The sequence below is a fragment of the Centropristis striata genome, chromosome 23 (assembly GCF_030273125.1).
Source record: "Centropristis striata isolate RG_2023a ecotype Rhode Island chromosome 23, C.striata_1.0, whole genome shotgun sequence".
Taxonomy (NCBI): Eukaryota; Metazoa; Chordata; class Actinopteri; order Perciformes; family Serranidae; genus Centropristis; species Centropristis striata.
Window position 1 is genome coordinate 10,575,865 of NC_081539.1, and position 18,923 is coordinate 10,594,787.

At 38.0% G+C, this 18,923-nt stretch overlaps 1 protein-coding gene across 1 annotated transcript in view; it reads left to right on the top strand.

Annotated features, from left to right (window-relative positions):
• Window positions 1-18,923, top strand: part of myo3a (myosin IIIA) — a 95,340-nt gene that overhangs the window by 18,110 nt on the left and 58,307 nt on the right. The window contains exons 4-6 of the mRNA XM_059327431.1: window positions 10,341-10,445; window positions 10,619-10,718; window positions 18,404-18,480. Of these exons, the coding sequence (XP_059183414.1) occupies window positions 10,341-10,445; window positions 10,619-10,718; window positions 18,404-18,480 (282 nt within the window). The remainder of the gene's footprint in view (window positions 1-10,340; window positions 10,446-10,618; window positions 10,719-18,403; window positions 18,481-18,923) is intronic.

Consider the following 18,923-nt stretch of genomic DNA (forward strand, 5'->3'; position numbering starts at 1 on the left):
GGAACACAGTGTCCATATTTCTGTAATCCAAGCTCAGTGGGCTTTGCATCAACAGTAGCAGTGTTATGCTAACCCAGTAGATAGTTTTCACCTCTCCAGCTTGTGTTTCTTTCCCTTTTCATCGCCGTCCTTCCTCCTGACCTTTGCAGAGGACCCTGCAATTACTTTGCTCCTATATCAAGTGTGATCCAAGATGCTGAATAATCAGACCACAGAGAAACACTTTCATCTGGTATCATAGCTTTTTATTTGCACTGTAATTAATCAAGGTTTATATCATGTTGTTTTCTTCTGCCAGGATTCATTTCTTGTGCAAAATACAAATCTGGTGTGAGGCGAGTTCACTCAGCTTTGCTACTTTGTTTACTCCCTGGTTCCACCATGGTTTGCATATCCCTTTTCAACATTTCACTTGCAAAAATCTGCAGCCAGCAGTCCAAATCTGGTGGCTAATCCTGAGGCTGAAATCACTGCCTGACAGTTTAGCAAGTGGCTGTGTGTGGCTGTGTGTGTGTGTGTGCTCTGAAGTAGATGCACATGGGCTTTGAGCAGCGGAGAGACAGGAAAGCAGGCAGTGAGGTGGTCATTCACCATGGTTACTGTCCCTCCTTTCTAAACTGTAATTTTCCATCCTTTAGCTCTGCTGAGAGGAGCCTTTCTCTGCCCCGCGCTGACAGCACACTGCTCATTATGAACAGAATACATACAAATTGCATCCTTTACTTTGTTAGCCCCTCATTGGGGTCCGCGAGCTTTTGGCTCTGCCTCTGTAGTGTGCTCCTTTATGATAGCGGATGTGGGCAGAAATGAGCAAGCTTTCATGTATGACGGCCTAATTCTGCTCCCAGAGAGCTCAAACGTACTTCAAAGATAGCGATGATGGAGCGACTTTTATTCTCTAATTGGAACTAAAAAACCTGATTTGGATGTGCATTTCATTTGTGAGCCCAGATAGCCTGTTAAAGGAAGGCCAGTGATTAGTGCAACCTTTAAAAGTCTGTCTTAAACATGTAGCCCATCTTCCATTATGCAAAAATAAACTAGTGCCAAATTGAAACTGTACTTTGTGCCTATATTGGATATTTAACTCTAACTTAAAAGGGTTGTTCATATAATTTAACTTCTAGTCCTTTTACTACTGCTTCATTGTTACTACCATTGGTAACAATGCTACTAGTAGAAGTAATAAAAGGGTAACTATTACATGGAAAAGCTGATTTTTACACTTGGCCAAAAGCTGCTGAGCTCTCTTGTCACCAACTCAATAATTTAAGTTACTTCGCAGAAAACATATCACTTGTTTTAAATATATTTTCACACCTCAGACATCATCCCTTTTTTAACAAATCTGTAAATATCATGATTAAAAACAGAAACACTATCGGAGTGTCACAGCAAAGACTCTGAAACTCTTTGTGCATGTGGCAGAGGTCATTAAAAGTGCAGCAATGGATGAGGAATGGTTCATCCAAAAGGCTGAAATGACGAGTTATCTGTAAGCTACATGCTTATTTCTATGATAACAGTTAAATAAGGTGGCAGCTGGCTGGAGGGAGGCGGCCAGGGATCTGAACAACCTACTAGCAGTTATCTTTATTGCATGTAATTTCCATTAAAAAACACAATATAAAACTTTTTTTTGTTGCTAAAAATTATAATCGTAGGAAGGTATCAAGTAGGCTGACAACCCATCTTTTAAGTTCTAAGTTTCCACTCCAGAGCTAATAGCTGATGGTTTGTTTACATGACGTAGAAGTCTGATTTTAACAGATTCAGTGTGGACAGAGAGTATCTCTAGTGCTGTTGTGTATGTAAACCAGATTTTGAGTTCTACATCAGGATGTTGTTTGGGGTTCAATGCATCAGAGTTACAGAGACAGCATGTAGAGACCAACTGTGAACTGTGATGATAACAGAGTCATATGCAGGAAAAACTCTGCAAATATCTAAAAAATTAATGCGTTCAGTCAGAAGGAAATGAAAGGAGTAAGTGAGCATGAAGGGCTTTCATCGGGACCCAAATTGCGTTGGCATCTTCAAGAGTTTCAGTTTCTGTGCGGAGATGGAAGAACTTGTCAAACTGTCTTTGTAGCACTACATTAAACATACCTTTATGGTAGAGTAGCTGAAAAGAATCATTCCTGAATAACAAGCCGTGTGACAGCAGAGGCAGAGTTTGTCAAACAGCACATGGAAGAAACCAAAGTATGCAAAGCTTGTAGAGGCAAACTGAAGATGACTTCGATCACATGGAATTTTTAATCAATCTGTTTTTTTTATTTAATTTTATCTCTGACTGCGTATCAGTACTCACTGAACTAAAACACGGCTGAGCGTTCAGTTCTGCGACCATACGTCAATAAGCCAATAAGCTGAAAATTAAGTTGGATAAAGCTCAATAACAATGATAAAACACACAGAAATAGGAGTATAGAGTAATTGTAGTAGTGTACTCTATAATGAAGGTGCATATTTGACATTAAAAGGCTACATTTTTTATCATGGAGCAAAAATGTTATTCTCTAAGTCCCTCCCTAGAACAACCACTGTCCAGTCTTACATTAGCAACTGTATTAACTTGAGCAAAACTAGCTTACTGTATCAAACCTTGCCAGCATGAAAACTTATTTAAACACAAAACACACATAAATGTGCAAGATTACTGTGAAAACTAACCTCATGCCTCTTCGGGGGCTAAAACATAAAAACTCCTTGACGTTATCTTTCCAGTATAATCTCACGTGAGTTAGTTTTACGATCGACAGGAAGTCTCTTTTCATCCTTTCAAAATAAAAGTGTCTGTTATCAAAACAGCCTTTGCATTGTATAGTATTTATATATATTTAATTTTGCCCATGCATGCATGTGTTTTTACATATTAGAGTACAGGTGCATATTAATAAATTAGAATATCATAGAAAAGTTTATTTATTGTCAGTAATTCAATTCAAAAAGTGGAAATAACACATTATATAGATCCATTACACACAGAATGAAACATGTCATATCTTAATTTATTTAATTTCTCCAAATTATAATGGTTATAGCTTACATTTACCTAAAATTCACTATCTCAATTTTTTTTTAATATTACAAAAGACCAATTTTAAAAAGTATGTTTAATATGGAAATGTTGGCCTCTGAAAAGCATGTCCATCTATATGCACTCAATTCTTGTGCTATATGACTTGAACTACTGGAAATGGACTTTTCCATGATATTCTAATTTATTGAGATGCACCTGTATAAAAACATAGTGATTAATCGGTTAATTGTTCGTTGGCAGGCTTCTTCCAAAAATCTCCATTTTAACCAGAGAAATTGATTTTTTTTCACCCTTCTGTTCGTCCTCTCTCATTGTCCCACATTGTTTTTTGTCATTCACCTTCTAAAAGTCAGAAATAAACCTCTGCGGCCTTCATTTACCTCCATTAGTCTCTGTCAGACCCGTCCTGCCCTCACACCCCAACCTCTACAGTCATTAATTGACAATGAGGTTTAAAATGTTATTCCAATCCGTGTTTGGACTTTTGAATAAATGGTGCCAGAAAGTAGACACCTCTGCTATTATGCCTGTGTAAACGATAAGCCCGCAGTAACAATAGGAGTGTTTTTCTCTGGAGACAATCCAGAGTGTAGCACACACAGGGACATGCTTATTGTTCAGTGCTGCAGACACGATGTGACTCCATACGTACAACAGGAAATATAATATTGATTTATATTTGCGGGGAAACGTAAAAAAGTCAGCACCTGTGTTCCTCCTCACCGTTTCATCTTTACATTTGTTTCATCCACTTCTTTTACTCGTCTTTGATCAACTAAGTTCATTTACATGACTAAACAAGCACCTGACCTCATTTGTAATGGAGAATATCCCGCTCAGTATTCAATGTATTCAGTTTGTTTCTTTGAAAATTGACAGTTGATAGTAGTGAAAATGAAACTCACGTGACATTCAAGATGAAGACGGCAGACGTTTATCTTAACAGACCTTTTATATTCACGGTTTCTATTTAGATTTTAAGAAAATCTGTGGTGGAAAATGCATATAAGGCAACTGTTTTAATATTTTTTTTTAGCAATAATATAATTACTTAGAGTTATTAGTCTTATTTTCCCAGCAGTGGAGGTGTTGTTGCCTTTCTATTTTAACATTATTTTGCTTCATGGTGATGATTTGTTGGCAGCTGGCGAAAAAGCCTGAAAAAACATGCTAAAATAAAGTTCATAAGACATATTTAAGTGAGAACTGATTACTTTTAAAAAATCATCTGTTCCACATTTGCTCTAGCATCCACCATCTGACAAAAATTGCACAAAAAATCTGACAGTTTTTACTTATTCACAGCACAATATAATAACATTATTATATAATGAGATAACCAATTACTTTGTGAAGTTCTGTAAAAGTGTGAGTGAGTATTTTATTTGCTTCTCAGGGTTATAGGATCTAGATTATGTCCATTATTGCACGTGGGTCCAATGGGAAAGGAATGTTTAACCAACTGCTTGTAGCCATTTTGAAAAAAATGGCTGCCACGGCAACCAGGGTCTGAGATTGTGATGGCCCAATATCCAGTTTTATTCCCCAAATTTGGTGTTTTTATCACAAAATAAACAATTGTTATGATATATTGAGCTATGCCACCCCACTAAAAGGCTGTTTTTCTCTTTCGTTGTCCTGGTGATCGGCACATATGAGTGATGCTGTCAAATGTGCATTAGCATGTAGGAGTTTACATTCACATAATGTGACCTTGCAACAGTGGAGCAACGCTGATACACCGTCCTCATCTTCCAAACAACTCTCTCTCAGTTGCTTTTGTAGTTGCCTGTAAATCTGCAAACGGCTCCAGGTCTGCAGTTTCATTTGTGCTCGGCTTCATGTGAATGAGTCGCAAGCTGATTTGTTGGCCTCGACAGATGTTGCTAATGGCATCAACTGGGGATGGGAATAAGTAATCGATGAACGATTAATGGTTGTTAAGAACTTGGTCGATCAAGTGAATTTTTAATCTATCTGTGTATTTTTTAATTTTGATTTTATCTCTGACTGCGTATCAGTACTCACTGAACTGAAACACAGCCAAGCATTCAGTTCTGCGGCCGTACGTCAATAAACCAATGAGCTGAGAATAAAGTTGGATAAAGCTACAGTTTGTAAACTGAAAGTAGTAATCACAATTATAAAACACACAGAAATACAAGAGTATTAATTTGAGCAAAACTAGCTTACTGTATCAAACCTTGTTAGCATGAATTACTAGGTTTCATTTATCAAAAAGTTATTTAAACAAATAACACACTTAAATATGCAGGTTTACTGTGAAAACTAACCTCATGCCTCTTCAGGAGCTAAAACATAAACATTGAACTCCTTGACGTTATCTTTACATTTTAATCTCAGTTGAGTTAGTTATATGATCGATAGGAAGTCTCTTTTCATCCTTTCAAAATAAAATTGTCTGTTATCAAAACAGGCTTTTGCATAGTAGGAGTATGTATAAAAACAGCGATAAATCAATGAATTGATCGTTAAAGTTATAGATGCTCGAGTTGGCAGGTATCTTCCAAATGCCCATCCCTAGCATCAACTAAAAGTTTTCAATAAAGTTTCAGAGTATGAACTTAATGTTCACTTACTGTCGCTCTTCTTTAATGACCTTTTCATTCAAAAACTCTGACGGCACTTTCTGTCTACTTCGCTGAGATATTTCAGGACTATTGTTAGAGAAATTTGCTATTATTTCCATTGGAATATCACTCACTGATGTCACTGAAAAGACCATATTGACTTGCCGGGTGCAAAAGCTTGACAGGCGTAGTAATAGTTATCAAGAGGGACAGGATTTAGTGAAGAGTTCATTTCCCATTTCTTTGTACCTGGATATAATGGATTAAGCTATTATCTCTTCATCTGCTTTGTGTTTCCCCACTGACTTTTACAATCACCATCATAGTTTAATGGTGTGATGCAAATCATTGGGAGTTGGTCTTTTGTGTAGAAGTTAGAGAAGAGAGCCCTAACACCAGTTGTGTTTAAATATCTGCGCCCAAAGGTTAGGAAATCTGGTTTAATCTAGACTAGATTTAAATCAAACCGGGCCTGAAGTTTCATATATCGTTTCCACTCTGCAGAGGTTTGAGTCTTCACCACATGTCAAATAATTAATGTTCATGTCGAGCATCACTTTCTGGAAGTGGGCACTGTGGCTAAGGTGAGCGCTCGAACGTTTAGCTCTGCTAAATCTAGGGCAGCGGACCTCTCATTAATATGGATTTGTCTGTCTGCCCCGTGTAATTTAATGATGACAGGTGATATGGCAGCGGTGATGTGGACTGACGTCAGGCGCGGCTCGTTGTCAGAGCGCCGTGCTGACTGTGAAAGCCTCGGCGGTATTCTCTGCTTAACTGCAGTTTGTCTGCACGTCTGATAGCAGAGAGCAGGAGTGATTAAGCTCCCCATGTGGCAGCTGAGATACATGCCATCCACTCTGCAACAGCTCTCTGGGCTCCTGATGGATAGGTAGATTGATGGGCGGATAGAAAACAGACACGAGGCACGGCGTTGAAAAACTTATGCCGTTGCTTAGTCAAGGTCAAAGACTTGCTTCACTCTCAGAGTCTGCTGCATGGAGAGATTACTGAATGGGTCTACCAGGAACAAGCCCTCATGGGGTCCTCTTATGTCATAAGTGACTTCCTGTTGGACAAGTCAGTCAAACTACTGCAATAATATGCAAAGAGATGCACAACTGCTATGTACAAAGAGACCCAAAACTACTACAAAGAGATTCAAAATGACAGCAAAGACTGAAAACAACCACAAAGAAATGTTAAATGACCAAAATAGATACAAAATGACCACAAGGAGATATAAATTGACAAGTTCTCCAACATAAACGGCAGAACAGGTTGTGTGTCAGTACCACAAATTACGGCATGTAGGTACGTATCGCGGCTTGCGTTCTAAAAATAGCACACACGTACGGTCCGTGGTTGTAGAAAAGGCTGCAGTTTCTGAGGATTTATGTTGTAAAACCACTGACCTAGGTTTAGGGCAATAAACTTCCTGGTAAGATGTTATAAAAGACAGTTTAAACAGTAAATAAATGGACGTAAGGTCGGAAGTGAAGTAGAAGAGTCACGTGACTACCGCAAGTTACATAAAAAAAGTAAGTTATGTTCAAAAACATAACTTCAGTTAAATATGGTTTACAGTTGTCTTCACACCGGACGCAAACCCCGATCTGCTGGGTGAAAGTCGGTTGTTTTAAATTAGCTTTGGTGTTAATTGCTACTGCATCAGCAAGTTGGCAGCGGACACATTGCAACAGTCGGTGGGATACGTCAATATCGCTCGTTGTTCGCTGCCTGTACACACAACCTATATTGACGTTTTTGACGGGAGAAGAGGCTGAAATTGAACACTAGGAGATGCTAAATTGTCACAAAAAGCAAAGTTCCATCAGGAGTTTGGTAGATTTCTGACAAAAACTTTTTCAACACAGTTCATATGATATCCAACAAATTAGGGGTTTGCAAGTAGATAACGCTGTGATGTGGAACTACTTAATGTAAGGAAATGTGGTTTTGTTTAAGGTTATGAAAAAACAACAGGGTTAGGCTTGAAATCACTGGAACTACTGGAAGCTGTTACATCTGTGACCTAGAACATAAGTAAAGAAGTTTCAAATGAAGCATTAATGGGACACAATCACTCATTTTAGCCATCCACCTCCCATCCTGCCCGCCCCTTAATGTGTCTATATGCAACATAATCTGATGGAATTTTGTGGGATATCTACACTGAAAAAAAAAATTGGGGCCCTGTAATTATTATTTCAATCATCTATATAAATTCTACAAATAAATATAAATTCAGTGCTTTAACTTTAAAATAGCAGTTTTTCACGTTGTGCATTATTTAGTGATTGTTTGTTATTATGTGTCGTCAGTTTTGTATGTAAATTGAATCATTCGTTCCAAGTAATATTCATTAAACCAGTTCATTGGCTTAATTAGTTTATATTTCCAAGTAAAATGCAATTGATGGACATCAGTGAATCTATAATTTACTTGTGTATTTTCATTTAAAAAAAAAAGTGGTTCTATTAAATAAATATTACTTAGAAACAGCCTGAGTAAAGATTACAAACACTTTCTGTATGGAAAAACTTGCCTAGCTTTTTTAAAGTAAATGTCACTCCAATTTTCAGTGTATGAAATTCATAGGAATACCTTCAAATGGTTGATGAGAACAGCCTGAAAAAAAGATGCAAGGGAGACAAAACAACTGCAATGAAACCAAATTAATACAAAGAGACTTAAAATGACTTTGTTGTTTGTCGAGGCTGTAGCTATTACATAGGAGGGATTGGGGCTTTTTAACATGTTTGTGTCGAGGGGCCTGTGTTACAAGATCTTGTTCAGAATATTTCTGATGTTCCAACATAGAAAAGGGACAATTATGACAAAGTCATGATTCATTTAAGTGCCTTCTAAAACCAAGCAGACCCGAGCTGAAACAATTAACAGACACACAAGACTGGTGGATATTGATACAATCTATTAAATCTTTTATTGAGCAAAAAAGCCATTTCATACACACATTTATTAATCACAGCTTCTCAAATGTGACAATTTGCTGCTTTTCTATCATTCTAGATCAAATGTGTTATCCTTTTTCATGTTTTAAACTGTTGTTTGGACAAAATAAGTCTGTTTTAGGCTGAACTGGTAATCAACTAATTGAGAAAGAGTCAAAATAATTATCAGTTATGACAATAATATGTATTTGCATCACTAAAATATGTGTTTTGTTCTTTAAAATGGGTTTGCTGTAAGTTGTAAGTGCAAGTAGCAATTTGTAGCTTCCTGCGGTTAGCTCAATTAGCTGCAGTAAGTTGTATTGAAACAGTTATATTGCACAAAATATGTGCAAAGGCAATCAAGCCCCGTGGGTGGAAGCATAATGGGTCCCTATTTGGAGATTTGTGCACACAGCTGCAAATATTATGTCTGTGTTATGATGCTACTATTGTATCAGTCAGCACTTTTTTGTCACGACTGCAGAACGTATTCATAGAGCCATAATGCATAACTTTTCTATCTAGTTCCACTATGCAACGTTTTTGTCAAATTGTACCATTCCCCCGACCATTTTGGGGACATAAATAATGCACTATACCCCCCGTTGTATACAATGCCCTGTCATTTTGAATTTAAACTGCAAAATACTATATTTGCGTTAAAGCTCTGGTTATTTACAAGTAACCGTTTCTGATATTTGCTGCTCAATCTCTTATTATGATCGCTGCAGGGGACTGATTCTTATCCTAAATATTAACCACACACCACTGCACGTCTTTTGCCTAATTAAGCTTTCAGTTTACAAGTGCAGGAAATTGGTGTAATTATACAAGAACAAGTGTTTAATACATAAAAATATGATGAATATGATGGAAATTTCCTGTCTGACACAAAATGTTTTGCCGTGCATTTAGGACTAAAGATGTGGGGTTGAAATTCAGTCAAAACAAATGGAAAAAGAGGCGTTTGTATGTTTAATGCATCTCTAGATGATATCTTTTACCACTCAAGTCTTTTGTTTACAAACTGTGCTCATATGCATGAATCTACAATTTCTGTTCACCAGCAGCACTGTGACTGACATCTTCTGAGCTTTTTATTTCCCATGTACCTCTGGCATCTCCTAAATAAAAGGCCCAAATTAAGGGTTATCATTGTTGCCAAGGCAACCTACTGGGTAATTTTCTGTAATTTTCCAAGAGGGATTGCTATTGACAGCAGAGTCCAAATCTAGATGCAGTATACCATAAGAAAACACACATAAACACATGGAATCCAATATTTTTTCTGTATGTGAAGAAGACAAAGTCCATTTAATCTTCTGTTTGTATGAAATGCAGTCCTATAAATGGCATAATTTCTGAAATAAATGGCGGCATTGTCTGAAAACATAAGAGGATGTAATTCATTTTAAGATGTTTAATATTTACCCTGCTTAGTCATCGCAGGGTAGATTAAAGCCTGCTTTCTCCTCGCGGGCACGATTTTCACCTCTCGCTAAGCTGCCTTTAGAAAGATAAGCAGCTAAAGATTGACAGAATTACCTCCAGCATCTCTTTTTCCTCTCTGTGTGAAATCTTGTGATCAAAACTTTTTCATCCTCTGCTGTTTCTCTGCGTGAAATTTTTTCCGAATATCTCAGATGCCCCAGATTTCAGCATATTGTATAAGCTCAGCTATAAGTGCTGACTCATGTGGGGCTTTTGCTCATTATTCTTTTTTCTTTGTTGGTTTTTCTGTTGCAGCTCTGCAACGGTGGCTCTGTGACAGATCTGGCTAAAGGCATGCTGAAGAGGGGAGACAGGATGGATGAAGCCATTATTGGTTACATCTTGCATGAGGCCCTCATGGTAAGTGTATCCCTTTGAATGTGCACGGGGGGAGACAATGCTGAGCTGTAGAGTTCATTAGAACAACCACCCACTGAATATGTTGCTCCAATGAAAAGGGCTTAAACGGGATCATTTTGGAGGCAGGTGCTTGTCAGAAAAAGCTGTTAACCTTTTTTTTTTTTTCCCCACAGGGCCTCCAGCACCTGCACATCAACAAGACCATCCACCGTGACGTCAAAGGCAACAACATCCTGTTGACGACACATGGAGGGGTCAAACTTGTGGACTTTGGTAAGCAATGTGTTTCTTTTTGCATCCATCCATCTATCTATCTATCTATCTATCTATCTATCTATCTATCTATCTATCTATCTATCTATCTATCTATCTATCTATCTATCTATCTATCTATCTATCTATCTATCTATCTATCTATCTATCTATCTATCTATCTATCTATCTATCTATCTATCTATCTATCTATCTATCTATCCATCCATCCATCCATCCATCCATCCATCCATCCATCCATCCATCCATCCATCCATCCATCCATCCATCCATCCATCCATCCATCCATCCATCCATCCATCCATCCATCCATCCATCCATCCATCCATCCATCCATCCATCCATCGAAAATGGCTTTTTTCCCCAACACTTTCATGTTATGCGTCTCAAATTTAATACCATAATGTATCATTACACTTGACACACCTCTTCATATGAAGTTTTAGCGCTTTTTCTATTTTATATAATATATATTATATATTAATAAAGAAAACTCCAGATTCCTTTTCCCAATTACTTCCAATAACTTGTGTCTTAGTGACTCAAAATAAATATATAATAAATAATAAAATGAATATAAAATCCTGTTGATGATACATTTTGATACTTTTATACATATTTCCATGAAAAAAACCTCTCTCTTCTGATGTTAAATTGTGGCAAGATTGTCAAACAAGTAAATACACTCAAGAATAAAAAATAATTGGTGCAGGTAGAAAAAAAATGAAGGGCATGTTTACTTTTAAAGTGATATGCACCAAATGATTTGTGTATGTGTGCATGTACAGAATAAAATTAATTTTCAAGGCCTGGACCAGCTTTGACAATGTTGCTTTTTTGTACTATCCTCCTATAATCAGTGAAAATCATGTTATGGCTCTATTTAACAGAAGAGGGTCAAATCCATTACCTTCAGCTGCTTGCCAAATAAATTGTGCCACTAATTAGTTTCCTTGAGAGGTTGGAATACGTTTACACAACCCGACAAGGTGGCAGTCGATTATACTTTTCCATTACAGGCTATCTTTTACATTCTCCGGCAGACAGCAGCGGACATTGTTGCTATTCACTCAGAGTTTGCACTGATTTGCTTTTGGGTTTTCTTAACCAAATGAGGCACTCGGAGCAGCACAGCCATAGTTCTTGGATTGAAGGCTCACGATAGGAAAAGTGATTGGGAGTATTTCCAGGGGATGACTCACCCCTGTTTTCTTCAGGGGCTGAAAAAAACCAGCTGCCTGTTTTCATTACAAATAAAATCCCCACTCAACATGTGTGTAGGTTTGCATTTAGTCTGCTAATTGTGGGCCTCTCTTAAAAGCCTTTTTTTGCGACGCATGCAGCACAAAGTGCACAGCTCTTATATAAGGAGGAGGAGGGGAGGTATTAATGGAATCACTTAATATGTGAATGTGAAGTAGCTAATATGAAGCAGGGCCACCGTTTTCATTCAGAGCAGCTTCTTCCTCCTCACAAGGCTGTCACAGATTCTCAACAGGCACAATTACAATGTCTTTAATAGCAACCTTTACAGGCTAGCTCGTGGTCCTTGGAGGTTTACTGTAAAGATACAACTGACAAATAAGTGATATACAGGAAAAGGTTGTAAATAGATACAAAAATCTAATCTTCTTCTTTGACTTCTTTCGGCATTTTCCCGTTAAGGGTTGCTACAGCGGATTATCCGTCTTCTATATCCTTGATCCGCATATTTGAATTGGCAAAATTTTTACGCCGGATGTTCTTCCTGCTCAGCCCTCGCTATTTATCCGGGCTTGGGACCGGCACTAATGCTACGCTGGTGTGACTCAACAGAGCCTAGATTAGATACAAAAATCGAATAATTTGTGTACTTTAACAGAAAACTAGGATGACACACAGAGAGCTCAGACCTCCACCAGAGCTACAAAGTTGTTTGACCATCTTTGGTGCATTCATGAGCTTTAAGTCGTAATGTGGAAACAGAGTGCGATAAAACTTGTTTAATCTATCTTCTTTCTAAAAGGTGCTGCAAAAGTGTCCTCTCTACGGTTGCCCTGAGAGCTCACAGCGCTGCACCTTAAGAAAACACATGCAAATACATAAAACACAAAGCAAATTGAGAAAAACATCTTTATCTATTTGACATGACAAGCGCAGCATTTAGAAAACACGCTGCAAAGACCACAACACAACACAATAAGAAAAAGTGCTACAAATAGGGCACAACACAACAGAAGTGTTTCCAGAGGACACTTAAAAGTGATGCACACGTCTGGACACGCTTGTGATATTATCACAGCATTTCAAGATAATGATATTTTTATGTTATAACGTGATATATAGCGTTAGCCCGCTAGCCCGTATCAATCACATTGCAGTTAAACTAATCAAATAAATGAATGACACACGTTTTAGTTGGTCTCTCTTAACGGCACCAACTTGGTTTTGGTCTTGCTAGCCCGCTAACGCTAGTACGCTATTGATCGTTGGCTAATGTTAGCACGCTATGATTGGCCACTAAGGTTAGCACACTATGATCATTAAAACGTTACAACTTGAAATTATCATTATCTTGAAATAACCTGATAATATCACAAGCGTGGCCAGACGTGTGCATCACTTTTAAGTGTCCTCTGGAAACACTTCTGTTGTGTTGTGGTCTTTGCAGCGTGTTTTCTAAATGCTGTGCTTGTGTTGTTAAATTGATGAAGATGTTTTCTCAATATGCTTGTGTTTTGTGTATTTGCATGTGTTTTCTTAAGTTGCAGCGCTGTGAACTCTCAGGGCCACCGTACATCTCTTTTGGTGTGAAATTTCAAAATATTTAAAGTAGTTAGTTGTCTTGTCAACTTTTACTTTATGAAATTAATGGAGTTTGAGAATTCAATTATTAAAACGGTAAACAATAGAGAAGTCCACAGACAAGGAAAAAGCTTTTACAATAGAAAAGCGAAAGCATTGCATGTTGCTTTAACTGCTGTAACGTCACAGGACAGAGCTGCACTGTGTGTCCATCTACAGCCACTTGAGCTACCAGAAGAGTCCTTGAGAAGGACACTGAACTGGTTATGCAGCATAAGTCCCTCTTGATAAGAGTGGCTGTTACATATCTGCAGGTAAATATCAAAAAAGCATATTTTAGGCTTTCTTGGAATAAGATTAAAAAAAAAGGAAAATGAAGATATTGCCTCAAATATTTATTTAGGAGTTATACAAAAGATATGAAATGTTTGGAAATATGAAATAATAAAAATTTCATGGGGAAATTGTCCTGTGTACTGAGTTAAATCTAACTTTGGAACAAAGCTTCTTACAGTGTTTTGCTTTTGAGGTCAAGTAGGTTTTGAACTAGTTACATACATAATCGTGCATGACACATCATACAAATCTGAATTATCAAATTAACGTTAACGTTATAGGTGCTTGAGTTGACAGGTTTCCTCAAAATTCCAACATCACGTTGAAACAGTGTTAAATAATGCAAATAACTGAGTAAGTATAGAACTCATATATGTATAAATAAATCTAAATACACTTGAAACATGGCTGACTTACTAGTTTTGTTACAAATAAAAGAAAATCCTGTAAGAACAAACTTTCACTGTTATTAGAGTTTTATGTAAATCATGAAAGGTCTCACAGAAGATATGCACATATGAGACTATTTGTTTTCTTTACAATCGAGGCATCACAAATATTAAGCTGTTGTTGTTTTGATATAGAGATTTTGTTTTCTCTTGAACCTCTTATCTGGTATTTATTGTTTCCTTGGCTGAACTCGTAATGAATCTCTAAGATAGAACAGGTACGGTATCTGTGGATCCGTTCCTGAGTAGAAATGCATTACAAAAAAACAGTGCAAGTTTCGACTCTTTGTTCACCACATTGTTCAGTGAGGAGCTCCTGAAACCCAGACAGGAAGTAATTACATTTAAAGTTGCAGCATTATCACCAATAAATCATTTCCACATTAATTTTGACAACCTAAGAGTAATTGCTGTAAAGCAATCGGACCATCGACCACAAAAGTTTCAACCTACATTTTAGCATATTTACTGCTATCTGCTCTTGTCTCTTCAAAACAAATGCACGAGAGGATGGAAGGTAAAATAAGCAACATTATCTTAGTGACAGTAAACAGTGGGGTTTATAATGAAAGGAACTCAATACTGAGTGCTCAACTGTGGACTAATTAAAGATAAGGGACATCTTGCGTCTAATTTCCACTGTATAGTTTGACTTGACTCGCTTTTGGTACCAGATGCTTTTCTTCATTTCATTTTCCACTGCAGATAGAGCGTAGGCAGCTGACACACTGCATGAAACTGCAGTGACGTTTAGGGCTGCCCCCTCTTAGGCAATTAGTCCACTAATTGGTCGTCTTGGTCGTCATCAACTAGTCATTTTTTAATGCTTTTTCAGGCTGAATTTGCAAGAAACTTATGATCACATCTCTGGTGAACAGTGTTGGAAGAAGTATTCAGATCCCTTACTTTAGTAGAAGTACTGATACCACACTGTGAAATCACTCCACTATAAGTAAAAGTCCTGCATTCAAAACTTACTGAAGTAAAAGTACAAAAGTATTGGCATCAAACTATACTTAAAGTATCATTATACTCATTATGCAGAATGAACCCATTCAGATTGTTCTATACATTCTAAATATATTATTAGGTTATTATTGTTGATTCATTTGTGTAAGCAGCATTGTATTGTTGTCTGGTATGGCTTTTTTTTGACAACTTAATATACTGTTTTGTGGTTTATTTATAAAAGTTTATCATCACTTTGAATGCATCATGTTTTTCATGTTAAATCTCAACCTGAAAAGTAACTAAACCTGTCAGCTAAATGTAGTGAAGTAAAAAGTACAATATTTGCCTCAAAATGTTGTGAAGTAGAAGTATAAAGTTACATAACATTGAAATACTCAAGTAAAGTACAAGTACCTCAAAATTATACTTAAGTACAGTACTTGAGTAAATGTACTTAGTTACATTCCACCACTGCTGATGGACACAAGATATAATATTGTTCTAGAAGTTACATCTTGTTAATATGCTTTAGCTTAACTTTCAGAAATAAGCTTAAAACTAGAACAAAATGCCTGCTGCACCTGTAATGTTAGGCATAAGTGTCTGTATTTTAGTTTTCCCATTGTCACTTCTCATGCCTCACATCAGTATATGTCTGTTCTTTTAAAAGTTCAGTTTCAGCCTATAAAAACTTAGTTTTGTGTTCTTTCCCCCTGTTGTTGCTGTATTTCATCACACAGCAGCTTTTAGGCAATTATCTGCTGTTTGCTAGCAGATGGAGTTGACAGTGAGGCAGCTTCAAGTCAAAGGAGAGAGAGAGATTGTTTCTGTACTTTGTGTTTATTGTTAATGTTAGCATGCTCTGCGATAATCTAAAATGGTGAACAGGACGAACAATATACCTGCTAAACAGCAGCATGTTGGCATTGTTGATGTTAGCTTGCTGACATTAGCATTTAGCTCTTCTGCGCCATAAATACAACCCTGACAGTGCTGCGAGCTTGGCTGAAGACTCTTAATCTTGTTTCATTTCTGATTTGTACCATGTGGAGTTTTAGTAAAAAAAATGGAACATCATCACATTGGGCATGCAACATTAATTTTGCATCTTAATACAAAAATCTGAATTTGTCAGCTTTCCATGAAACCACGTAAATGTCATGTCATCCATATGAGACGAAGGTGGCAGCGGACTGAGCAGATAAGACTCTTGTGTTATCACATTCCAGTTAAGTCTTTGCCAATTAAAACATCTGGGAGAAATCAAAAAAGAAATTAAAGCCCTTAGTGGATAGTCTCGGTTCGGGTGCAGGGCACGCACAAAAGGCCTCTAAAATCTTTTGTTATAGCTGCTTTGCAAGCCTTTAACATCGCTGACAGCTGAAATTTCTATCAGATATTGGTTATGACGCCATCAGGAAAGAGGGGGAAAAAAGGGAGCAGGGGCTTAGAAATAGCCCGAAAAAACTTGCAGAGTGACGAAAACGGCGGAAAAAAAGAGAAGCTGACTTGTGCCTGCCTCGGTGCTACACGCAGGCACTGCGTCACGCTGGGATTAATGGTTTTTCATGTGGAGGGGTGTACGCTACACTAAGCAGCTGAAGAGATAAAGCCCCCGCAGTGACTCATCACCAGCAGAGTAACAAAATAGCAGAGATGGACCCAAAAAAAAAAAAAAAGGCAGTGGAAGGAATGAGAGGCGCTGTTCGTTCATGGGCCTCTCATGAATATTCTAATTGACAGTGTTATCTCTGTGATGATTATTAAGTGTGGCCCACCAGGCTCCACTCCGGGCTAATGTACTGGAAAGAGAGGGTCTGTGAGAGCTTTAATAGGGGTCTCTTTGTGTTTCTGTATCGTCACACACTCATATACCTCATGCATGTTGCAGCAGATGTGTGTCTGTTTATTATTTGTGGGTGTTGTGTGGTGGTTCTGTGTTTTGGTGACAACACGTTTGTGTCAGCCCTATGCATATATCCCCTCCCGCACATGGTTATAATCCCTTTAGATGTTTGCCACTGAATCGTTTTCCTCTGCATTGCTCATCTCCACCTCTGGCTTTAACCCACCAGCAGCAGCAGAGCAGCAGCAGTGTGTTACTGTACTGTACCGACAGTAATGAAGTCGTCAAAAAACAGCTGCACAAAATGAGCTTTTACAGGAAACGACTGCTGGTGCTGCTAGAAATACATTTAGGTTGTGTAAACCGAGCACACATCTGCATGAGTGTCATGTTTTGAAAAGAGATGGCTATTTTGTTGCTACATTTTCAGGAAATTAGAAATAGAAAATAGTTACATTTTGCAGAGACTGTGATTTAAATTCACATAAAAAAATTTGCACAACATGCTGTCATTGTTATGAAACAGCATGTCGTGCATCGCTAGATCACCTTTTATTTGTTGGTAGCCTCTATTGTCTCGAGGCTCTGCTTTTGTCCTGGTTGCTGCTTCAGCTGAGCAAGCCCTGGGATACACTACAGTGAAGCGTAACACTGATTTGTCTGGACTGGACTGAAGTCACGATTGTGGGTCAGCATGTTCCTTGTCAGGCTTTGTACCACACATCCCTGCCCTCCTCTCTTTCTCTCTGCCAGCCCATTTTTTCTGAATATATTATCTCTGACTTGATTGTTGCAACATGACGTTGCCCTATTTTTTATATGTAGATAAAGCTCATAAATCACTTCAGGATTCAGAATATCTTGTTCTGCGAGACGGGGAAATCTCCAGCTGCTAAAGCCTGTTTACGGCTGAATTATATTCAAATGTTGTTCTTGAAGTGCCTGTGCAAAATCACCTGCAGTCACATAAGAATTTGTAATTCAAAGCAATCTATCATTTGAAGGCAAAAAACATTGCAGCACGATTGCTCCATGTGCATGCGTGTGTTTTGTGTTTGTCTCTGTGTCACTACAGTGACAGCTCTATCAGTGGGATACGAGAAAGCTCTGAGCTCCATTCAGCCTCATATCAGTTGAGCAGCACCCCGCTGTTTACTGTTCCCTGTTTCCCTCTTCACAGATCATCACTTTTACCAGCCAGTCTGGTGTTTCTGAATATAAAAAAAACATGTGAAGGAAGTTACTGAGATTGTCTCCACTGAGTGCATGTCCTCAGAGCGAGGCTGAAGTGTCTTAACTGCATATTCTCTGCCCTGCAGGTGTTTCAGCCCAGCTGACAAATACCCGTCTGAGGAGGAACACCTCTGTGGGAACTCCCTTCTGGATGGCTCCGGAGGTACAGTAAAAGTGGCCTATAAATGCTCCCGCAGCCTCATCTCTTTCCACTACATTAGCCTGGAGCAGATCCCAGTGGGCCACAGTTAATAATCATCAAAGAGATAACACTGTCAAATACAATGTGCATGAAAAAAAATGGAATGGACGGCCTCCATCATTCGGCTCCTGTCTAATCATAGCTCAGTGCACTAGCAGATCATATAGCCTCTATACAGAAATGATCATTTTATACCAGTTCATAGCCAGATCCTCTTGTCCATTACTTTTTATGGTACCAAACTGTCTCCTGTGCTGTGTAAGCGACAGTATAAAGATCCTTACTGCTGATTCATCTACATACTTTTGCTTGAAAATGTTTTTTTCTCACTTCAGTCATACAATATGGAAGCAGCTGCAGTTTCTGTGTATCTATAGGAGATATGCACTCACCAGCCACTTTAT